Source organism: Dicentrarchus labrax, unplaced genomic scaffold (genome assembly GCF_905237075.1).
Source record: "Dicentrarchus labrax unplaced genomic scaffold, dlabrax2021, whole genome shotgun sequence".
NCBI classification, from domain to species: domain Eukaryota; kingdom Metazoa; phylum Chordata; class Actinopteri; family Moronidae; genus Dicentrarchus; species Dicentrarchus labrax.
The window spans coordinates 4554049-4579593 of NW_026136715.1; the positions used below are offsets into that span (position 1 = coordinate 4554049).

The 25545-nt window shown below is 38.5% G+C and overlaps 1 protein-coding gene and 1 long non-coding RNA gene across 4 annotated transcripts; one reads left to right on the forward strand and one right to left on the reverse strand.

The window, feature by feature from the left end:
* Window positions 1-33: 33 nt before the first annotated feature.
* acss2 (acyl-CoA synthetase short chain family member 2) lies at window positions 34-24635 on the forward strand. 3 transcript variants are annotated; one of them, XM_051425564.1, is made up of 19 exons: window positions 34-707; window positions 2307-2502; window positions 10339-10430; window positions 10525-10628; window positions 10733-10805; window positions 12697-12772; window positions 13328-13439; window positions 14859-14906; window positions 17141-17278; window positions 17816-17986; window positions 18751-18884; window positions 19121-19253; window positions 19558-19614; window positions 19853-19933; window positions 20042-20150; window positions 20397-20465; window positions 20718-20894; window positions 21218-21292; window positions 21988-24635. In XM_051425564.1, exons 1-19 carry the CDS (start codon window positions 581-583, stop codon window positions 22110-22112), a joined length of 2097 nt encoding a protein of 698 aa, XP_051281524.1. In that variant the 5' UTR covers window positions 34-580; the 3' UTR covers window positions 22113-24635. The 3 variants fall into 3 exon arrangements, with proteins under 3 accessions (XP_051281524.1, XP_051281525.1, XP_051281527.1); XM_051425565.1 differs by having other exon boundaries at window positions 14862-14906; XM_051425567.1 differs by lacking the exon at window positions 14859-14906.
* On the reverse strand, window positions 2332-8798 carry LOC127377565 (uncharacterized). Its single transcript, XR_007887708.1, has 2 exons — window positions 8550-8798; window positions 2332-2791 (listed from the first exon to the last, which is right to left on the reverse strand). It is a non-coding gene; the product is annotated as an uncharacterized LOC127377565 (long non-coding RNA).
* Window positions 24636-25545: the final 910 nt, after the last annotated feature.

Sequence of the window (25545 nt, forward strand, 5' to 3'; positions counted from 1 at the left end):
TCACCGCCACACGCTCGTCAAAGAAAAAAAAAAAAAAAAAAAAGGTCTGAAGAAGAAGAAGACGAAGAAGACGAAGAAGAAGCAGCAACTGTCACCGCTGGCACACAAACAGTCCTCCTCTTCCTCCTCTTCCTCCTCCCGGACAGCATGAGACTTCACTCGAAGGAAACACTTTAAATCCGACGAATAACACGATAATATAAAAACGGCAGCACGGCGCGCGCAGGAAAAAGGGGGGGGCGGGGCCTCGTCTCGGCGCGCGGGTGCAATCTCGAGCTTTTTAGCCTGTTAGCTTAGCAGGGACACACACACACACACACACACACACACACACACATCCGGAAGAACGAGGAAGTCTGAATGAACTTTGCTGCTAGCACACAAACTAGCACCTAGCCTGCATCTGCATCGCTTCATTGTTGCAGCTGAGGAGGAAGAGGAGGAAGAGGAGGAGGAGGAGGAGGAGGAGGAGGAAGAGGAGGAAGAGGAGGTGTCTGTGTCTGTGCAGCGTCTTTTCTGTCCGTCCCTGCAGAGCCGATATCGATCATCTGCGAGAGAGCGTCTCTGAAGTTTCAGAGAGATGATTCCTGACCAAGCGCCGAAGGAAGACGTCTTCCTCGGGTGTGAAGAGATGAAGAAGGAGGCTCACGTCCCCAGCTTCGAGAAATATAAAGAGCTGTACTTAAAGTCCATAGACAACCCCGATGGTAAGCGCCCCCCCTCACCTCACCTCCCTTTCTTTACAGTTTACAGGCAGCTCCTGACTCCTTTTTAATAAATGTCAATGCATTTCATTTAGAAGCGACAGTGAAGCTGCTGCGACCATCAGAGTGGACAGACACACAGTGAAGCTGCTGCGAACTCTTTAAGAAATTCAAATGAGATAAAATCTACGTTTTGGAAACATTCTGGATTTATTTTTCCTGCTCGCAGAATTATTTTAATAATTTTTGTCTGTTTTTTTTAAAATATATATGGAAAAGTTACATTTTTTATAACCGGATATAAGTCGATTAATATTAAATTAATGTTAAATAACTCAAGTCAAGTGCAACCTGCTGGAGATTAAACGATTAGTTGATTAGTTGATTAGTAGATGGACAGAGAATTTACTGTTATTTGATAATCAATTAATTGTTTTAGTCATAAAACATTTGCAGGTTTGATTCTTTTATTCACCACGTCTGAAATCTATCTTTGGGAGATTTTTCACTATTTTTAGACATTTTAGGGACAAAATGATTAATTGATTCATTACAGAAGTAATTGGCAGATTATTGATCATTAAAATAAGCAAATTAGTTGATTTAAAGCTCTAAATAAATTGTTCAAGTTGTTTTTAAAGCTTCTTTAAATGTGAGTTTTTCCTGCTTTTCCTCGTCTTACATTTCAGTAAACTCATTTATCTTTCAGGATTTTATAGACAATTATTCAGGAACACAATTGGAACATTAATCAATAACACCAATGACCAACCAGCACAGTGCTTCTATCTTAACCTGCAGACAGTCTGCACTGAACAGGTTATTTTGTGATTCCAGTATTAAGGAAGCACTTATTGTGGCGTTTGGGTGCGTGCCTGTACTAAACTCACCAGGCAGGAGAGGAGAGAGAGAGAGAAACGCTGTCTGTGTGCAGCTATTGTTAAACAAACAGGTCATTTCCTTGTGAAGTGTGTCGGCCAGAGTAATGTAACTCTCAGGGTACAAGGTTCATTTTATTTATTATTCTGGTTGTGCCGTTATGCCACACACACACACAAATGAATGAATAAATAATAAGAGGGCATTAAAATAAACATATTTATGGTCGGGTGTGGAGGGTGAAGTGAAGAAGCTGCTCTGTAGTCTGTAGTGTAACCAGAAAGTTCCTCCTGCAGTTTAATAACATTTATTATATCCACCAGTGTTGTATCATGATGTGGTAATTAGTATGGAGATGTCAGGTTATTATGACTTACAGTAAGTTAATGATGAACAGACTAATAAAAGTACAGCAAGAAGATGATTAACCAACTTGAGTTGCAACTTATTGTGAAATCACAACGTTGGCAGTTAAATTAAGTTTCGTTTTAAGCTGAGTTCATTTAAAATGTTTTTTATTCAGAGTTTATGAGCTCTGCTGGTAATTTTCCTTTTCATTTAAAGTGGCAATCCTCAAACACATCATCTAACAGCTCTTGTTCAATCAGTCGCTGCAACATTTTAAACTCATAAAATCCAGAAAATGACTGTTTTTTTTTTTTTTTTATGTGATTTATGAACTTATTCATTGTTTCATCAGACTTTTGTCCTCCTCTCCTGCAGAGTTCTGGGGCGACGTCGCCAAAGATTTCTTCTGGAAGACCAAACACTCGGGTCAGTTCCTCGACTACAACTTCGACGTGACCAAAGGAGAAATATTCGTCAAGTGTATGGAAGGAGCCTCCACCAACATCTGCTACAACCTCCTCGACCGCAACGTCCACGAGAGGAAGCTCGGCGATAAAGTTGCCTTCTACTGGTAAGTGTGTGTGTGTGTGTGTGTGTGTGTGTGTGTGTGTGTGTGTGTGTGTGTGGTTGGAGAGTGAGCGTGTGGTTATGAAGCTGTGTTTGTGTGACTGATGATTTTGATACATTTGCCCATGTTTCGCTCTCACTTCCTTCATTTGGTTCCACGTCTACAATTACAATATCAGTGTTTGGGAGCTCATCTGGTAGAGCTGAGTCCTTGTAGCAGCAGCCGTGAGTTTGAGTCCAACCTGCGGGCCTTTGCAGCGTGTTATACCCCCTCTCTCTCTCTTCTTCTTGTCCTATCAAAATAAAAGCAAAAAAAAAGCTCTAAATCCTAAAAAGAATCTGTAAGAAAACCACCAATATCTGTTTCCATCAGCTCAAGATGTTTAAAGAGTTTCTTTGTGAAGTCTTTACATTCTGACCTTTTGAGGTCTTAACAAACGTGTTGAATTTGTTTCTTTTGCAAAGCTTTTTCTTTTTGTGTGTGTAAACTTTGAAACCTGCATTGTTTAGTTTTCATCCATGTTGACTTTCCACCTGTAGGTCGAGTGTATCGCCACCTGCGTCACCTCTTCTGTGTGTGTCTGTGTGTGTGTGTGTGTGTGTGCACTAAAGCAAACAAAGCAGGGTCCCGCCTATAAAACCACGAGCACTAACAGTGGTTTTAAAAACTCACTGTAACTTACAGCTGTGAGAGTATACTGACAGTCCATAGCTTTCTGGGGTAACCTGCATTGTTTTACACATTCTTGTGGCAGATCTTTTATTCTCATCTATCTTACAGCGTACGGTAGCTCACCTGGTAGAGGTGGTCCTCGCTGCAGTGCCCTGGGTGCGACCCTTTGTTGCATGTTCTCTCTCTCTCCCTCCTTACCTGTCTATCTTCACCTGTTCTATCAAAGATAAAGTCATAAATAGCCTAAAAATATCTTTAAAAACAACAAAAAAAAAGTCTGCTAAAGATGTTATAGGTTATAGGCCCGAGTTTGGGTCCATCCACCTATTTAGGACCTTGATTCTAGGGGATGGCGAGGGAGGATGGCAGGTTAACAAGAGGGATATATTTTAAGTCATATTGCTAATAAGGGCAGTGGCTATTACTTCCAAAAATAAACACAACTATATGTCCAACCATTTCCGGTGCATTTGAGGATGTGTTTTTGTTTCACACAGCAAATATTAACACATTCGTGTCGCCATTTATGTGTTTGCAAATCTCTCATGTTGACTGTTTAAACTAATATCAGAGGTTTTATTTATACTCACATTTGTTTTGAGGCTCTTTTTTATTAATACACTCACTTGGGATTAATCTTTTAATCTTCAGTTTGTAACTTATTGTGAGGGAAGTTGTAGTCCAGCGTTTGCGTTGTTTTACCTGCAATCTATATTAACATTTACATGGACAACCAAGCTGAGCAGAGTGTAAAGAGTGAGACAGAAAAAGAGTGAGAGATGGAAAGAAAAGAAGGAATAATGAGAAGTATGTGAGGAAGACAAAGGAGGGAGGATGACTGCAGCTCCATTCATTCAATCGGTTGGTATTCAAACCTCTTATTGTGTTCAGAGAGGCGACCCCCTCACAAAGAGCCCTACACACACACACACACACACACACACACACACCAGCTGGAGACAGGAGGAGGCTTTAAATACATCAGCGACCCTCTTTTAAACACCCTTTCTCTTATACTGAGGAATGCAACCACCAACACTCACATTCACACACAGTATTCACATTAGAGCTGCAACAACTAGACGATTAATCAATTAGTCAATAACAATCATCTGTGATTACTTTGATAATTGGTTTATTGTTGGATGGCAGCTTCTCCAATGTGCTGCTTTTCTTTAATCTATAATGGTGTAAATTGAATTGAAATTGTTTACGGTAATTATTTTAAAAGTTTATCAAAATCAAAGTATTGCCAGCCGGACCTTCCAAGAACCCAATATGACGTTTTTAAATTGCTTCTTTTGTCCAACCTGAACTTATAAATAAAATAATATTTCAAAAGAAAACAGAGAAAAGCTGAAAATATTTACATGTTAGAAGCTGGACTGTACCTTTTATATATATTTTATATTTATATATATATATATATATATATATAATGATTTAAAGACAGTATCTTAATAAATCTAAACCTATAATAGTAGATCATTATTTCTTTGTTGATTTATTTTTTTATCCGTTAAGTTACTAAAGTTATAAAATAAATGTAGTGGAGTAAAAAGTTGTAAAAAGAAGCTTAAGTAGCAGAATATGAAGATACTTGAGTATTTTGAAGTACATAAGTAAGTAAGTAGAGATTTTTATACTTTGTGCACATTTAACACACAGTGTAGTAGAGATCTTGCACCATCTCGCCTACGTGTGTTTCAGCTGCTTTCCCCTCGCTGCATGCCATAGACTTCGGGAGTACAGGCAGTGACCACTACTCATCATTTCTAAAAGCCAGCCACCCAGATTAATCACAGTGAGTGAGGGAACCAGTGAGCATTGTGTGTGTCAGCTGTAATTGAGGTCTTACAGCCACCGTCTTTGTATTTATACGTTTTCCAGACAGCCTGAAGCAGCTCGAGGAGGTGCAGTGAGGACAGATAGTTGCTGTCTGTGGTTGTTCTGTAGGCTGAACTAACTGATGTAAGCAGTTTATTTTCACTCACTGTCCACTGCAGCATCACGCTCGTGTTATTTTCTCTTAATGGACGCATGGCTTCTCATATTCTTCTATTTCACTGCTGCATCTCTTTCTCTGGGCCGACTTTCTTTTTATGATTGTCTTCTGTCTGCAGCATCGCTTCATCGCATCATCTCCCTTTCTTCCTCCTCTCGAGCCTCTCTGCCTCTTTTGGCCTCTTTCCTCTCTCGCTGCGTCTCTTGCCTCCGGTGACTGATGTGTCCTTTTATGAGTGATGAAGCCACAGAGAGGAATTCAGTTAGACTCCACAGAGCTTTTAAAAGCAGGGTTACCCAGGGAGAGGATGGAAGTGGAAACGTGTGATTGAATATAGAAGCGGTAGCAGAAAGCGCGTCCCTCGCTGTGGTTTCGGATACGGCTGAGATGACTTTAATCTGCAGGAAAATCTCTGAACAGTATCTGAAAAGCTTAGTAAAAGTTTGGAACTAATGTTTATTTTAATTATTGGTAAATTATTTGCTCTATCAATCTGTTATTTGTCAAAAATGTTCAGCACAGTTCCCTTGAATCCAAGGTGTTGTCTTCAAACCCAAAGATAGTTAACTTACTACGAAGTAAATAAGCATATATTCACATTTGAAATATTTATTATATATTGTTGTATGTTGATTGAAAAGGATTCAGATTTGATCAAATGCTGTCTAATCGTATCCCTAACAGTTACTAAGGCCTCCTTGATTTTAAGGTGTATAAGAACTTAACACCCCTCTTAACTTTTAAGACCTGAAAACAAACTATATTCACAGAGCATTCACTCTGTGCTAAACAGCCACAACAAAGATGTAATAGAACAATGACCAAGGGTCCGGTAGAAGAAAACACTGAATATGTCCATTAAAAAAGCCTTTTAATACTATATGATTGTTTAAAAAAAAAAAAAAAAAAAAAGATATATTAGAGACAGAATTGAATAAAACGTTACTAAAAATATCAGCAAAAACTCCTCTATGATGCAACACTCGTTTTACGCAAACTTCCTGCAGTTATTGTGTTCACTATTTGGGTTCATTGTACAGTTCAACAGTTGTTGTGTGCTGTTATTGTTGTTATGCATTGAATATAATATGATATTTAGTCGGTTTACTCAATGATAGAGAAAGGGTCCCTTTAGGAAAAAGGTCATTACTGGATCAGTCAGACCTTCCTGACTGGTTATTATCTTATTATTATTTATTATAAGTTCCCCTATTGAACTCTAGAGGAGTCAGTTTATGACCAGAAGTGAGTTTGACTGTAAAATACAGTTTGACTGAAGCTTAGAGGACGTTCAGTAAGTGACTGTGAACAATATCAGTCGTAGAGTTCGTCTTGGCTGAGATAAAAATAAAAATCTCTTCTACTGTTGTTGTCTCTCTTTCACTTATTATTGCAATAAACTACTTTAGTTCGATCTTCTAACATGCTGCTTTAACGTCCTCATACAGAACAGTAAGTGTTTGTATCTCCCTGACATTTAAACCCCCCAGTGTTGAAAATGGGTCTTACTGTTGTGTATTTATAGGGGTGTGTGTGTGTGCGTGTGCTGTTGTCATTAACATTTCCAGATTGGGTAACTGGGCAAAGAAACATGTCCAATGACCTTCATTGTAGTGTTTGTGTTCAGCATGCAGACATGTGTTATAATCAGTAACAGAACAATAATTAAACACCAAAATGAAACACTCAGATTCATTAGGGACAGACAATAATTATCGGGTTGAGGCATTATTGCCTGATGATGGGAAATTTATATTATGTAATATAACTCAACTTCTTCCACCAAAAAACACACATACAGTATATAAATATGAGGTGTGTATTATGTCTGAGATGAGTACGCTCTCATGATGTATGTAGAGAAATGTGTAGAAACACTAACAATAACAATAAATATTGGCACAGTGAACCTGCTTTGTCTACTCTGGCGAACTTGTTTTGGCTTCAGATCAGCCTGCATGCTCATTCGTGGCTCCCGTCACGTCACTTCACTGTCATTTATTCCTGACGGCCCAAATGTTTCCACACAGGACTCGAGCCAGACTGGATATCGCTGGCCTGTCACAGAGTTATCTGTATTGTTTTTTGGGGAGTGACAGGAAATAATGAGAGACACATGGCAAAGAGTCGAACCCATGGTCGTTGCAGCGAGGACCCAGCCCCTCCCGGCGTGTGGGTGCCAGTACTGATAGCTATTTAGGTTTGATTCCAACCTGCGGCCCTTTGCTGCATGTCTTTCCCTCTCTCCCCAGTTTCCTGTCTCTCTTCAAGCTGTCACTCTCCAAATAATAAAAGAAACTTAAATATTCTTTAATAAAGTTAGATATCAACCGGTGCTGAGTACCTCAGTGCAGTTCTAGCTCAATTAGTCACTAAATCAGCTGCCATATCTGTAATCCGTGAATTTTCCCTCTCTAAAATCAGTATCCGTCTAAATAAATCCATACGGGCTCTAAGCCAGACTGGATATAAAGTAAAGTAGACCTGACTGTGAACACATACACGGCAGCTCACATGTCATGTTTGAAATGATAATCAAGGTCAGAGCTCCATCATAGTCTCAGTGATTCTGTGAATGCAACTCCCATCAGCTGCCAGTGCCAAGTGGGTCACAGAGACCTTTCAGCTATGCAAGCTCCCCTCCTACCAACAACACACACACACACACCAGCCTCGCCTTGCTCTGGCTTTCAGCACGAAACTAAATGCACTTCAACAAAAACAAAAGATTGCAAAATATCTCTGTTTCAGCAGCAGTGAGTGGAGATTTCTTACACTAGAGCTCAAAAATGATCCAGAAACTCTGTGTGTCAATAGTGTACACTGTATCTGTATGTTTTCCAGTTCATCAGCCACAACCAGTTAGGCAAAATAGGAGAGAGAAAACACACACATTTGACTAAACCTGACTTATCTGATGATGATTTTACTGCTTATTAAAAGACAAAAGTTTTATTGTCAAATGTGTCACAAACGAGCCTCCCCCCCTTTATTATTTATACTTTATACTTGCTTTACTCTGCTATAATCTGTACAGCTTTTCTCTCCATATATTTCAGTGTAATAACTTTTTGTGTAAAAACATGTCTTTACTGTAGATAAACATGCAAATGAAACACAGTATATGTCAGTTAATTCTGGAGAAGGTTGAGGACATGTTGAAACTTGTATTTTGTAGATTTTTGCTGCTTGTGAGATTTGTTATCTTGTGTTCATCTGTTGCTGTTTGCTGTTAGGTTGACGTATATCTAATATAGTTATATAGATCTTATACTTTTTACTCATGCTCTAATATTTGCACTCTTTGTTGTCCCCCTTTTTGCTTTGTACTCTCATACTCTTTCTCTCTTTTTATTGACTCCCTGCCTCTTACTTATTGTTGGTCATCCATCTTCCATCTCAACGCTTTATCATTCCCTCAGGTGCACTTAAACCTTGGTTCTGCCCCAGTTCCATAGCGCGTATGATATTTATAATCCCACAAGGTCCCACGTTGAAATAGAGGAGCGACTCAAAAGCTGCAATAAAGAAGTTAAAATGAATTGCAGATGGTGGAAAACGAAAGAAAACTGTAAAACAAATCATTCAATCTTTGTAAATACATCTGAGTTTAGTCCGTAGTGTAATTACAAAGCTGACGTGCGTTGGTGCATTTATTACATCATTTCCCATCATTACAAAATGGTACAAGAACGGTTATTTCTTGTATACTAACTCAGTTCGTAGAGTTAACTTGATTATCTGTTTAAGTCTTTATGAAGGGAGCGTTTCCTGTATCCTGCCTTTTTTTCAAACGTGGAGATTTTCTTCTATTAAATTTTATATTTTTTTAGTTTTGAACTGGTGTTCAGACAAAACAGGACATTTGAAGGCGTCACCTTGGGCTCTTGGCTGCAGTTTTTACTACTTTTATACACTTTTTTAAGACTATTAATCAAGAAACACTAAAACAAATATACTCAACTCTTTGAACCAGTTAAATTGTATTCCTCAGTTGGTATTATAAAGTAGCAGGAGAGGATTCGGGCTGTCTAGTGTTTATAATATCACTAAATCTGTACCTTTTAAAAATATATATATATATATTCAATCACAGGGGTTTAATAGCAGAGTTTTATATATTTTTGATGAAATATTTTGAAGTACAGAATTGGGTTACAGCCTCTGAGTCTCCGGCCTTCCTCAGCGTTCCTCCTCATCACTGACTGTCAGTCACAGTTTTCAGAGACGAGCTAGACGACCAAAATGGCTGTAATTTAATAATCTGGAGAGGCAGAGCTGCCACAACTCATTTGTTTCTCTATCTGCTCCTGAGACAGTGTTATTAATCTCAAAGTCTTACTCCTATACTGTGTGTGTGTGAGTGTGAGAGTGTGTGTGTGAGAGAGACTTTTGCAAGCGGGCTGTTCCTTAAACGCCCAGGATGATACTGTTGTGAAAAAGGGGAAAGTTGAGATGAGTCGAGTTTCGCAACGGGGATGAAATTCTACCAATTTGAGATGTTTTGTGTTGAGTTTGAGAAACTTGTGTTGAAAGGTCGATCAACCTGCTCGGTCTCCCTGGGGGTAAAGATGGGCTGAGTCTTTGCTGTGTGTGTGTGCACTTCTTTTTCTATGCTGGAATAGTAGCTTTTGATTACACATTCATTTATAAATATATGCATCATAGGCACAGAATTAAAATATCTGTTTTGAAGGAGATTTTAACACATCGTCCCTCAATTAATGGATAAGTTGATCGACAAGAAATTAATTTGCAGCTATTTCAATAAGGAATTACTTTCTTTATTTCATATATTTGGCAATTTTTTTTGGATGGTTATAATAATAATATAACTTTAAATATACTTTAATAAAGTTAGAAAGCAACCTCCTGAGTACCTCAGTGCAGTTCCAGCTCAAATAGTCAGTGAATCAGCCACCATATCAGTAATCTGTTAATTTTACCTCTCTAAAATCAGTATTTGTATCTGTTTAATAAATAAAATGATAGTAAATTGAATATTTTTGTTGAGTGTTGGACAAACTGAAATTGAAATATTCATGATGTTGTTGTTGTACATTTCCTTATTTCACAAATGTTGAGAAACCAATCAAATCAATTTAAAAATCTGATGTTGTTTGTTAATATGTGTTTCTGTATATGTTTATTGTCTGTTTTAGGGAAGGCAATGAGCCTGGTGATGAGCTGACAGTGACTTACAGAGAGCTGCTGCAGAGGGTCTGTCAGTTTGCCAACGTCCTGAAGTCCCAGGGTACGTTAACTACCTGATCTATAATATAGATATGCTCATCTGCGTCTTTCCCTTCATCTACCTGATGAATCTCGTGTTTTGTTTCTGTCTGCAGGAGTGAAGAAGGGTGACCGTGTGTCCATTTACATGCCCATGGTGGTGGAGCTGGTGGTAGCTATGTTGGCTTGTGTCCGTATCGGAGCTGTTCACTCCATAGTGGTGAGTTTGAGACGCACGGCTGAATAAAGGAAGGAACAATAATACAAGTACATGGTTGAGTTATGAGGGAGATGTTAATACTGTGTGTGTGCTGCTGTTTCCAGTTTGCAGGTTTCTCTGCGGAGTCTCTGTGTGAGAGGATCCTGGACTCCCAGTGCTCGCTGCTCGTCACAGCAGGTGGGTTTCAGATTTTTATGAAAAACAAATCTACAGGTTTCCTACAAGAATATTCTGAAGACATTCTGAGTAACAAACGACTACGATTAATACCTGCAGACACTGAAACTGTACCAGCTCCAAATCGGCTGCTCCGTGTCTGATTCTGACCTCTGCAGGGTTTTCACGCGTCCTGGAAATTATGGAAACACCTGGAAATGGATTAAAATGACCAAATATCCTCACTCCGATCGCCTCCATAAACAGAGGTTCATATTTAGTTTGAACCTCGATAGTCAGTAGCTGCGCAGTACGACACTTCCGAGTGGGTTTAACCAGACATGAAGCAGAACGGATGTTTTTAATGCTTCCTTTTCCTTTCGGCTACTTCAGTCTATCTAGCTGTTCACTAGCTGGAACGGACTCGCAGTGATCTTTTCTGCGTCGCAGTGAACTTGAGACACTTCATCGTTAAAAAAGGTGCCATTAAACTGGAGTTAAAGTCAATGCTAGGCCGACCGATAAATTATATGATGTTAGTGACCAATGGTTGTCCTGAACTGTCAAGAGAAACTCCTGGAAAAGTTTAAAAGATTATTAAAAAATAAGTGGGATGAGTTTTCACATTTACAGGAATTTAACTACTGCACTGTTTATACAGTCAATGTTGATTAGGCCCCAAACAGCCAATACATACACTATATTTACTGTATTTTCTATTGATTTTACCTTCATTTAACCAGATAAGTCAGTTGAGAACCAATTCTCATTTACAGTGACGTCCATGCCAACGTCCCAGTGGTTTAATGTCTTGCTCCAAAGACACCTCAGCAGAACTGAAACCTCCTTCTGGCTCCTCGGTACGAGCTGCTGAGCTGTGACCAGTAATCAAAGTCTTATTAGCTGGATTAGAGTCTGGGGATATTAACCTGCTAATCCACTGGAATAATGGCCTGTGGTTGGAGCCCACGCACACACATTTTTCTCATTCATAGAAGTCCTGTAAGCGGATCACAGAGTCTTTAGCTCAGGGGGGGCTCTTTCATCTTGACTGTCAGCGTACTTGTGGAGTTTTATTACGTCGTAAAGAGAGTAACGAGATCATGAGCGGTGGAACAGAGATAATATTTCCACTGGGTCTCATTGAGTTTTACTGACGTACATAAAGTTTTGTAAACTATCTCAGCGACTCATTAAACTGTTTCACATCCAGAGACTTGTTCTCAATTAATAAAAGAAATGTAACTGCTCTGCTTTAAATAATAATTTGCGTTTGATGTTTTTTTCACAGAATAGTAAAAAGTCCACTTTCAGTTTATGTGCCAAAAGGTTTCATCAGACTAGTTTTATATTAGGTCACCTTGTTTTACACATTGTTAAACTCTGCTTTGTAAAACATCCAAGTCTAGGAACAATAAGTTGAACACATTGTGAGTGGATATTGGGTCATCTTTCTCTTCTTTCTCAGCCCCTTCCAGCTAATGTATCAGCCAAAACAAAACTGACTTCTTGCTCCTTTCAGTAAAGATTAATGCCCTTTTTAAAGTGCAGTTTAAAGTGTAATGCTGACAGAATACAGGCAGCAGAAAAAGAGGGATGTAACAAGGCTGGAAGTGACTGCAAAGACAGATTGAGGGTTAAAGAATAGGTGGGAGACTGAAGGTCAGTCAGTACAACCTAACCCTAACCCTACAAAATAATTACAGCAAAACCTCTCTTACCGTACTGTACTTATCAGATGTGAGACTGATAATTTAAGATGATAAAATGTTTGATAAAAGAATCACTTTCATCTCTGGGAATGCTAATGTTAGTCTGCTCGTATTTTACTTATTCTCTCTTTCTCTCTCTCTCTCTCTCTCTCTCTCTCTCTCTCTCTCTCTCTCTCTCTCTCTCTCTCTCTCTCGTTCAGATGGGTTCTATCGAGGAGATAAGCTGATCAACCTGAAGTTCTTAGCTGACGAAGCACTGCAGAAATGCAGAGACAAGTAAGCTGTCCACACACACACACACACACACACACACACACACACACACACACACACACACACACACACACACAAATGCAGAGTCAAGTAAGTTGTAATTACAAACACACACATGGTGCTTGTATATTAGTGAGGAACAAGCCACCAGGAAAAACATTTGACACTCGTCTAAACACCGTTTTGCATTCCAGATAAAACCAAAAGGCAAATGGTTACAGTTCCTGTTCTGTAAAAGAATTAGATAACTTCTCCACACATGATGCATCTGCACAGCCTTTTAGTTTCCCTCCTGCACAACTGAACAGGGTTTGGATGAGGATAGATGGATGGTTCAGTAGCAACATGCGAGGAAAACCATTTGGCTTATATAAGTAAATCATGGCAGTATTCCAGTGCATCACCTCACTTCACTAATGCTCTGTGAAACAAAACAGGGGCAGCGAGATGAAAAGTTACTTCATTAAGACTCAAAGAGGAGATCCAGAAAGCAAACGGAGCAGTGAGACAACCACACGATGTTATGCTCACCAGGTCTTTGTCTCTGTCTCTGTGCAGGGGTTTCCCAGTAAAAAGGTGTATAATGCTGAAGCACTTGTCCAAAGAAGCAGAAGAGACTCCTCTGGGCTCTCACTCTCCTCCGGCCAAACGTTCCTGTCCCGACCTTCAGGTAAATGATGGACTAAAATCCCAAACTGGGCCGTTCCAGAAGAACTGCGACCTGCGGTTGAGACATTAGTTCAATCTCCTCCTATTTATTCTCTATCATTAAATCATGCATCATCCTTTTTGAAGTTAATTTAAGTTGCTGTTCTCCCAAAGAAAGCTTTAATTTGCTTCTCCCATGTTTGTCAGATAAAATACAGTGGGGTCAGTTTTACTAGTTTAACATGTAAATAATACTAATTCAACACTCCTGCGTAGCTTAAAGGAAAGAGTGGAGATATTCTGTATTTTTCTTATTGTCAATGAGTGTTCAACTCAAGCTGGACTTTTCTGGGATGCACGTAAGCAAACATACACAGTGTGACATTCAGTGACTAAAATCCTTCAAATATAGAGTTAAAAATGACAAAAAGTTAAAAAGTGTTGAGTAAAAATGTGTCTGGATAAAAAGTACAACCAAAGCCTGAGAGGCGACTGGAGTAAGGTACCAGTTACCTGAATAAAATGCAATAAAATCATATTTCTCTGCGTTTGAACATTGTTGGAAACATTTGAGATTATAAGTACACATTAGGTCTGGAGTTTAGAGACATTTTAATGCAGAAATGTTACATATTATAGCTTTAATCGCCTGGAGGAAGAGATTTAGTTTCCTCTGCTCTGCTACATGATCGTCATGAACAGGTAGATGAAACTTTCCTGACAGGATCAGCCAGCTTGATGTGCAGGTTTGGAAGGGCTGCACGAACTAAAGTTACCAATAACACCGTTCTCCGAAACCTGAAATATCCTCTTCCCTCTGTGCCACAGAGCTCCATTCATCCAAAACCTCTTTTAAAACACATCAGTGAGCCACACTGAGTGTTCCTTCATTACCACAAACACACACACACAGACACACACACACACACACTGTAGTTTATCCTGCAGCCGGAAATACTACAAAATAAAACGCAGTATTAACTCCAGATTGTTTGATTTAAAAACCACAGTGAGGAGATTAAACCATATATTGATGAGGTGAGTAGGAACCAATCGAGCCTCGAGCTGAGGGCCAAAGACAGGAAATCTGGTTTTGGTATTTAATGGGTTTTATTGACAATAAGACAAATATAAAGTAAAGCCAATGTTATCCTTTAAATAATATTATATTCCTTATTAAGCTGTTACATCTGTGGATCTTTTTCTGTGAAACTGGCCCCGTAGCATCTACATTTCTATTTTTATTTATTTACCAAATCCATCTTATAAAGCTCTTTAAACTTCTGTCAGTGTCAACTTGAGGTGACGTTGGGAATCCTGTTTTCTTTTAACTTTGTGTTCTTTAGTTTTTTTTTTTTTTTTTTAAATAACCACTCTCCCCTTATTAACTTCTCCTTCCTCCTCCTTCCTCTTCCTCTTCCTCGTCTTCACTCCCGTCCAGCAGGAGAAACAGGCAGGGAGAGTAAAGAAAACACGTCCTGTTCCGCAGGTATTTTCATACCCTTCCTCCCTCCACTAAAACCCACCGTAACACCCCCGTTTGTTTTTGCTTTTTAAAAGGGAATTTCACTCACAAGCAGAATTTTCACATTGCTGCTGTAAAAAAGGTAAAAAGAATAAACAACGTAAGAAGAAAGATTCTTACTCTAGTTCATTTTTAGGTCCTTTTTATTTGTAGTTTACTGTCGCCTTTTATTTTATCTATTAAAATATTACAATTTAATGAACTATTAAGTGTTGATTTATTGTTTTTACCCAGCAACAGCAATTTGTTATTCCATTGATATGACAGGTTACATCTGGGTACATGAGAAATTAAAGTTAACAAATTAACTTAAATTTGATATATAAAATATATATATTTAACATAATATAAAATATAATTCCTTTGTATTATTGTACTTAACAGACACAATTAGTAAAATTAGGACGTAAAACATGATTTTATTTCATCATGTCTGCTTTAAAAACGACATTTCAGATTGACTATCATTAAATATCATAATTGATTAGATTCAATATGAAATATAATCGAAATTAAGACCAAAATTTAGATAAAAAGTAAATAAAACAAAGTGTTTCTTGTGTTCTCAGATGTTTTCTGTCTGAATTCATTGGAATAAAATGTAAATTCTCTGTAAACGTGTAAACTAACACTCTTTTATGTTGTACACTGTTTTTACCTTCGACTTCACTCTGGGCGGAGTTGAGCACTGTTATATTTAGTACACGGAAATGAGCCGCTGTCTCTGACGGTTGTTTTTATTTCTTACTAATGTAACTTTTAACACTTCTCTCTTTTTACCTAAACCCCACCAGTCAGAAACAATCAGGGGTCTGTTGTTGATTTTTTGTTTTAGTTTACATGAATCAGCTTTTATGATTTAAACATTTTAAAAAGTCACTTTAAGTCACTATATTTCTAGTTTTACCTGTAAATCAATAAAAGTTCTGGGTGATATGAAAAAATATACTCAGTAGCCCCCTAAGAGCTTACGAATTGTTAGATCAGATTTTATATATCCTGTTAATGGTTAATAATTAATATCTCGGTGATGTTGTTTTACAAAACTGTCCAAATTAATGATTCTGAACAAATTTCATTGCACTGAAAATCATTTTTCTCTCATTATTTAATGTATTTTTTGCATATATTTACCATATTATGATACACATTGATTATTTTTAATATCCTCTTATTGAGTTTTTATTAATGGGTTTACATCTAAATAGGAAACTGTAAAATTTTGAAATAGAGCTTTTATCTCTTGTGTTTTGCCCGGATACAAACAGACCCCTGATTCTTTCCCAGCTGTATATAAGTAAAGACTTTGTCTCAGGGACCAGAGGTGGAGCCTTGTGTTTTCTCTCTCTCATATCTGGAAGCCATAACATCTGCCGGTGTGACATCCATCCATCGTTCCTCTTCCTCCACTGTAACTAATCAATCGTCCCCCTTTTCGATTTGCGCTCAGTTAAAATAATGAGAAACATCTGAGCGTGTATTGAAAACACAAGGCCTCTGCCATCGTCTTTAACACGATGCTCATTAGTCGGCTCTGTATGGATCCCTCTTTAACAGCGTTATTGGAGATGAATCTCTCTCTGTGTGTGTGTGTGTGAAAGATGTTGAGTGGACGTCAGATCTGGGTCTGTTTACTGTTTCTGGGACTGATTGATTGTTTTTGACACATGAAGTCAGATTGATCCCAAAACCCCCCGAAACTGTTCATCCGTCACTCAGGAGACAAAGTGAGACACTTTTAGAAACATCTTGTAGATTTATTTTTATGATTGTCTACATCTTATCTTTCTCTTGATCTCTTTCTGTGAGTCAACAAGATAAAAAATACCCCCATTAGTCCTTAAACTATAAGTACATTTTACATCCCACTGTAGGTGACCCAGCTCTGATTGACACACAGGTAATAAGTGACATTGTCTGTAAGTTTTCTAACTCTTTGTTGCTTTTATTCATTCAGATCCACAGTTTTCATATGTCTTTCTCTCGTTTGCTCTCACTTTGAGCTGGTTTGCGAGTCATGTTTGTCAAACTAACTTTCTTTCACTTTCGTTGTGCGTTTTTAGATCGTAGAGACATTTTGTTGTTTAAATCCCTGACTAAAAACTCAATGATTTTATAGATAACGAGGGGAATTTGTGTGTTCATTCGTCCTGTCTGTTTGTGTGCATGTGTCCCTTTTTGTGTGTGTTTGACACCAGGTCCCGTGGAACCCCGACGTGGACTTGTGTTGGCACACTCTGGTTCATGGAGCTTCAGACGAGTGTGAACCAGAGTGGTGCGAGTCTGAAGATCCGCTCTTCATCCTCTACACCAGCGGCTCAACCGGCAAACCAAAGGTAGCGTAAACACACACAAATGTGCATCTTTTTTTTACATAATTAACTATTCAACCTGTGATTTGTACATATTTAAGTAGGGCGGTAAGCTGGTTGAAGTTGTAAAAGAGCACTCAGATAATTAATTGATGAATTGTCCAACACGATATCACGCCGTTAACAAGTTAAAATGTTAAAGCGGCTTCTTTATTATGAGGATTTGCTCCTTTCTTTCCTGTTTTATATCATTAAACAGAAGAGAAAATGTAAATATATTTTGGTTGACATTGTATAGACTAAACCACTGATACATTTATCAAAAAAAAAAATCAATGAATCAACTCAAGGCATCTGCAGATAAAACTGGTAACATGAGTCCAGGATGTGCTCACTGAAGCATCGACCACATCCTGCTTCGCTCTTGTCCCACTTGTGATAGCTTTTACCCTGAAACTTCACCGGGCACGGCTGTGCGACGTTGTGTTCACCCATCCTAAAATCCCCCCCGAGGGCGTTTCCGAAGTGTTGCTCGCTGTTAAAACATTGTCTCGTCTGCAGGGAGTTCTTCACACGGTCAGCGGCTACATGCTCTACACCGCCGTCACCTTCAAACTGGTGTTCGACTACCAGCCCGATGACGTCTACTGGTGCACGGCCGACATCGGCTGGATCACCGGGCACTCCTACATCACCTACGGCCCGCTGGCTAACGGGGCCACCAGTGTCTTGGTGCGTACAGGCAGAGGGGGTCAAACAGTTAACTCAACTTCCTGTTTTTTACAGTCTTGAAACAACTTGGCTGATGGTCGATCTATTGTGATCGCAGGTGGTGTCCATTACGGTCTGCAGCTAATCCAGTCATTAAAATCCTTCCGTCCTATTATTTATATTTATATTTAGTTCTATAGTATTCTGTATAGAACATATAATAAGCATAACCAGCTAGAAAAACACTATTTCTAGTGTTAATCTTTTGAATTTCCCTTTTTTCTAAGATCTTTAGAATATTAACTACTTATGATTGGACATTTTTCATCAAAATAATAATAATTTACATGATTTACACATTTACTTGACTACCTGTTGTCTCCTCTAATTTGTAAAGCTTCAGTCTGACCTTTCTGCAAGTTTGTATTAGTTTGAATTAGAGCTTAAACAAAAAGTAGATTTATTGATTAATCAGTGGACAAACCTGCTCTGGTTTAGTATTTGCTGCTTTTCACTGTAATTTTTTTTTATTTATTTAGGTTTTGGACAGTTTGACTAGACATTTGAAGATGTCACATTTGGCTTTTAGGAGACATTTTTCACAATTTTCAGACTATTTTATAAACCAAATGATTGTTAGCTTTATTGGAATTCATGAACATGTAATTATTGTTCAGGCAGAAGATAGATTGATTGGTACGTAAGCCTGAAATGTGACGTTAAAATCTCTCGTTCCACTTTTTTCTATTGATTTTATGTTTATATTCACTGTTTGTATGTTTCAGTTTGAGGGCCTGCCTACCTACCCAGATGTGAGTCGTATGTGGGAGATTGTGGACAAATATCAGGTGACCAAGTTCTACACGGCTCCAACCGCCATCAGGCTGCTGATGAAGTACGGCAGCGAGCCGGTGCAGAAGTGAGTCGTTTCTGAGCGTCAAACGTTGACTTCCGGTGACGCTTATCATGTTTTCATTCAGGAAATAAAACATAAATGTGCATTTCCAGCAAAAAAAACATGTTAAACCAACATAGTTTGACCTAGAAACCCAACAGGAAAGTGATGATCTGGGTCTCACTGGTGCACGCAGTGTGGCAGCTGTACTGGTTTCTGTGGTGAATCATTAACTCCTCTAACCTGTTTTCTCTCTGCAGGTATAAACGAGAGTCTCTGAAGGTTTTGGGGACGGTGGGAGAGCCCATCAACCCCGAGGCTTGGCAGTGGTACTACAATGTGGTTGGAGAGAAGAGATGTCCTATTGTCGACACCTTCTGGCAGACGGAAACTGTAAGTTAATAAAGTATATTATAGTTATTCTGACATCCACTGAGGAGCTTCTGAATGTTCATATTGTGTTAGAGATGATTTAACTTCCTCATAGACAACAAAGGACAGCACTCCCTACAATCTACATGTTTTAAAAGAAAACATTGACATAAAAATGTGTAATTTATCCTCCATTTACTGTTTTTAACTCCCTCACTCAGCAGTGATTGCTGACTGTGCTGCCACCTGCTGGAGACACAGGTTACTCACACCCTGTGGGATAAAAACAAAATCATTTCTAACTGGATGTTTTGGGGTCTTTCAGGGTGGACATGTGTTGACTCCTCTACCTGCAGCCACACCCATGAAACCGGGGTCTGCTGTGAGTACATGAATGTTTATTAAAGAGGACAATATTAAAAAATAAAGACCTGACTGTGGGGCAACAAGCCAACGCAAGATATAATAAGTTTGGTATTTCATTGTAGATGAGATTCAACTTGGTAGATTTATTCCTAGATTAATGTCAAACCTTCATTCAAAATCTGATTTTAATATTATAATAAATAAATAAAATATACAGTGAAGAAGTTAAACGTCTGTTTTTTTCTGTCCTCCAGACGTTCCCCTTCTTTGGCGTGGTGCCGGCCATCTTGAATGAGTCAGGAGAGGAGCTGGAGGGTCCAAGTGAAGGATACCTGGTTAGGATTATTATTATTATTATTATTATTATTATTATTATTATTATTATTTATCTTGAAAGGATCTGAATCTGTGTTTCACTCTCCGTCGACTCTGCCTTCGATCAGGTGTTCAAGCAGCCGTGGCCCGGCGTGATGAGGACGGTGTACGGAAACCAGCAGAGGTTTGAAACCACGTACTTCAAGAAGTTCCCTGGATACTACGTGACGGGAGACGGTGAGAGCAAACACTCGGTGGAATATATGAGAATCTGCTTTTTATTTGAGGGTTTTTTATATTTTAAATTGTCTTTTATCTATAACCTACCTCTTCAGTTTCTTGCTCTAATCCTCTCTCATATTATTTTATATTATCTCACGGATTATCTTTTACTCTTAAGTTTTAAACCACTTTATTGCTACATTGTGTTGGAAGCTGGAAACATTTATTTAAACTTTACTCCGATCTTCTTGATTATGACAGGTTGCCGTAGAGACAAGGATGGCTATTATTGGATAACAGGGAGGATAGACGACATGCTGAATGTCTCAGGTAAGACTGACAGCTGAGATTATCTGAGGATCAAACCTGTGTGTTATTTTACTGATGTTTAAAGTAACAATTTGACATCAAATGTACAGAAACCAAAAATGGATCAAATAGCTTCTCAGAGAACGAAAAGAAAGTTTTCTTCTTGTCTGTTAAGATAAACTCTGTTCCTGATGATTTCTCTCCATCATAAATTTGTAAGATTTACGTTCGACGGTCCGTTAACCGCCCTCCTTCCCTCCCTTTTCCCTCCAGGTCACTTACTGAGTACGGCGGAGGTGGAGTCGGCTCTGGTGGAGCACGAGGTCGTTGCCGAGGCTGCTGTGGTGGGCAGACCTCATCCTGTGAAAGGAGAGAGTCTCTACTGCTTCGTCACTCTCACTGACGGAGTGACGTACAACCGCGCGCTGGAGGCGGAGCTCAGAAAACAAGGTTGGTTAAACGCGGCTCTGGGAAAAAGTGTTTGACTTTTAATCTTTGACAACTCGTGTTTTTTTTGTAGAATTGTGTTTTTGTCAGGGAGGAAGAGCTCCTGAAAAGTCTCCACTGAAGCCTTAGTACTATTTAGGGATAAAGAAAAAGGAGATTTAAACCTAAATCTAATCCTGCTGCACAGATACAACAGATTCTAATAACGTTCACGTAGTTGTGTCTGAGATATGTTTATTTTAAGACAGTTTAACTTCTGCGTAACCTTTTTAATAAAACCAGGTTTTCAGTGAGACTTCAGATTCTGATGTGATTTGTCTTCACAGTGCGGGAGAAGATCGGTGCCATCGCAACGCCAGACTACATCCAGGAGGCTCCAGGACTCCCCAAGACCCGATCTGGTAAAGTTCTTTACTCTGGAATGTATGGCACAAATATATAAAGCTTTAAAAGGGGAAGGGTGAAGTCTGAACTGAACATGGGACTCAGTGATGTTCGGCGAGTGAGAGTTATACTATTTATTGATCCTGGCCCCAGTTTGTACTGGTCATTGACAGTATATTAGTTATATTTTATATATTAGTTATAGTTATTTCCAGTTTTCCAGAGAAAATAAAGTGATGCTACCCTCTAGATCTGTGGTTCCCAACCTTTTTCCTGAAGGGACTCCTTTTCTATCATAGAGTAAACTGACAAACTGACTATGTGACATATTTTCTGGATATTAAAAGCACAGAACATTTTGTGCAAAACAAGAGATTTTGATTCATTTAAGCAGATTATTTCGAGTTTTCTGATGATTTTAGGAACTTTTTATACAATTCTGTCTGTATTATGTATTTATTTTAACAAACATTATATCCAAGTAAACAAATTCATTTATTTTTGAATGAAAAGCTGATATATTGGCCTAAAGTGTATATTTTTAAGTTTTCTTACATCCCTTAAAATCAAGAAGGCCTTGCAACCCCATGTTGGGAACCACTGCTCTAAAAGGGAACAACTGGGAATACATCTGTTTAATATTAAAATTAGCTTTCACTTCCTTGATTTTTGACCCTCTTCCTTAAACACCTGCGTCTGTCGCTCTCCGCAGGTAAGATCATGCGACGGGTGCTCCGCAAAATCGCCTGTGACGAACGAGACCTGGGCGACATCTCCACGCTGGCCGACTCCTCGGTGGTCGATCAGCTCTTCCAGAACAGATGCTGCACGGTGTGACGGCCTCCGGGATCCTCGCGGGGAGGCTCCGACCGCCACCGCCACCACCGCACGCCAGCGGCCCCAAACCCAACCAGGGAAGAGAAAGAAGAGGAGGAGGAGAGGGAGAAATTCCATGAACTTGGTCTTGTCCGACAAACAACCTTTAGCTTATTTAAAACGACCCCACTGTCCTTACATGTAAGAAGAAACAGCAGCAGGTAGAGACGCCACATCTGGATATTTACCCCGTCTGTAGCGGTAGTGATAACCGATTTAGACGCTTAGATGTCTTCCAGATGTTTACTGCTGTTACAAAACAAGGCGGTGGTATGTGTGTGTGTGTGTGTGTGTGTGAGAGAGAAGCCAGAGGTTGTTTCTGTGAGAGACCGCCCTGCAGTCCGAACTGTGGAAGAGGCAGAACAGGGTAACACTTCCTTTGGTTTAATCCCTCTGTTTTCAACCAATAACAAACTGCTCAATAACAAAGCATACACGCAGTACTCGTACAGTACTGCGTCACTACAACAGTTCACTGTGGTTTAAACAGGACGGAGTTTCTACACTGGATCAAGGCTAAAGGTGAAGTGCTACCTGTAACTGCCCTGTAGTTAATATAACAAGTTGTCTCCTCCCCTCGCTCGCTGCCATAAGTACTGTTAATGTACACTGATGATTAGCTCAATCTGAGAAAGAGAAACATTTCTACTAGTTTTAATTTCTGTTGTAATTTTTTTCTAAAAAACATGTAGAGTGTCTTTTTTTTGTTTTGTTCTTATTTGGTATTGGATTTGTTGGGTCTGCACGCTTGTATGTTTTTTTTTGTTTTAAGTTTCAGACTCTTCTGTCAGTCTGGTGGAAACTGGGAAGGTGTGTTCGCCCTCGTGTTGCTCAGGACGCCAAACGGTCGGATCCTCGACGCTAAAGCCCCCAAAAACCAGCTGCAGGTCTAAAGTTTAAAAAAAGGGAAGAGAAGATAACTCGAAACTCGAATTTCGGATTTATTCTTCTCATGTTCCAGGAGCGTAATGTGTCTAGACTCTATGATTATTAAATCTGGCTTTACTGTTGACTGTAATTATAAAAACAATGACCGTGTGTGACAGCTGCAGCTTCTTTATTAAATAAAGTGTGGATCATGATACGGTACTATAGAAATTATACATTGTGAACTACTTTAAATCCAAGATAAGACGTCATCTGTGCAATTATTCACGACTTTGTTCGTTCATTATTTTGAAGAGTTTTTAAGCTCTTCTGCGTCAAACAAGTCTGTTGTTCCAATTTTGTATTATTCCATGAAAAGACCAAAACCAGTGATTTGTCTGTTTGTTCCTACTGAAGATGGAAGTCTTTAAAAACACCTCACAAATATATATAAGTCCACCTTTACTAGAACTACACATCCTGTAAAAACAGAAAGGTTTTTAACCAGGCAGGGACGATCTAATTGGAAGAAGTTGCATTATGGGAAGTGTAGTTAGAACTAACTCAGGATAACTTGCTGCATCAATTTTAACCTCGTCTACAACTACAACCCAAATGTCTTATGTTAAATGTTGACAGTAGAGCTTCAATGGTTGGTCATTTAATCAATTATTTATAAACCTATGAAATTAATCGCCAACTATTTTGATATTCAATTAATTTTTATTTTTATTCAGAAAAAAAAAGTCAAAATTTTCTGATTTCAGCTTCTCACATGTGAATATTTAGTAAATAGTAAAGTGAATATCTTTGGGGTTTAGACCAAACAAGATATTTAAGGACGTCTCGTCACTGAAACGGTGATCAATGATGTCTGACCCAAACAACAAATTGATTAATGGAGAAAATGATCAACAGATTCATCAATAATCGTTAGTTGCAGCCTGAAATCAGATAATTTAAACATTCTCCTTTTAGATTAACTGTTTCAGGCCATTTTTATTATCAAAATAGTCGGTGATTAATTTAATAGTTGTTTTAAGTAGTTGCCCTGTGGCTCTAAGGAAGAGGATATCTCAGCCTTTGATACATTCATTGTTGGTTTTTGGTCTTTTTGTGGGATTTTAGATAATTTATTGATCCGTCACACTCTGTTCGGAGCCAATCTGTGGATAAAAACGAGGTCGACGCAGCGCACCAGTCGTTAAAATCAACTCAACATCTGAACTCAGAGCTCATCTGGAGCTTTTTTTACTGAGTTTCTCCTTTTAGTTTCTGTTGCCGACGTCCGAGAGTGAGAGATTTTATTTTAACGTCGTGAACCAGAAGCAGGATTTCATCAGCTTTTCATTATTTTATTTTTTGAATTTTGTGTTTCAACGTGCCAACGTAAGTAACATTGAAGCTGGGTGTAGAAAAAGCTAATAATTGTATCTAATGTTTAAACAAAAAGTGCAGCTGCTTATTTGATTTGTTTTTTGTCTGTATGATAACTCGGGTGAAGGAAAGAGAATTATGTAGTTGTTTTTTTTTTTCTTTGTTCATCCTCAGTTTTGTTTCCCTGTTTGTATCGACATGTATGCAACAACAGTAAATGGACATGACTACTGCCTCTCATCCGCTGTCTCTGGCTGCTCCTTTAAAAACAATATTAAGTATATAGTATTTAATGAAATACTGTTCATCCCTTAAAGTTCATGATGACCAAAATCAGTCTAATTATCTCCAAACCTCACGTGTCTTTAATGCAAATGTTTTTACTGTCAGTATAATTTAAAAAATACTTAATTGGTGGCTTTTTTTTTTTTTGGACAAATTCACTGTTTTCTTCGAGGCCATTAATCATACAGTGAAGGCTCTGAGTGAAATGTGCCCTTATTTAATTCTTAAATAATAACCTAAACCTTAAAAATAACATTTAATTTAGTTTTCCTTTATAGAAATACTGAGGTTTCAAGTTTTCGTATCTCCTGTGATGCTCTGCCGACCCTAAGTGGGGGTCTGGACCCTTATGTTGGGAACCACTGGTCTAGTCCACTGATTGAGTGACACAAAACAACATCAACCAATTAAAAAAACAAGAACTCAAATAGCAATATCCATGTAGACAATGATTACATTTAGAAATAATATATTTGCTGTTAATTTAGTTACTTGGTGCCTTTTGCTGATTACTAACCCTGTTTAAATAATGGTACTTCAATCTTAATGATTAAATATATTATTCCCACTTTCAGGTTCGTATTTGTATTTGTGGGCTCTCCTATATAATAAGTTCAAAGAATAGATTTTTAAATAATTATCGGGGCAGAAACATTATTGTAGGATTGTAGATTTATATTATTATCATTAATTAAACTACAGCTGATACATTTTCAGGCTCTTTGTGAAGGTTTACTTTACTAGAAAACATAAGTTTGGAGAGAACTGTTTTTGTTAACAGTGAAGTTAGATCTTTGTTCCCCGTACCTCGGCCTCGCTTTACCATCAGGGGTGTAAAAACTACAGGTTATTAACTTATTTATTA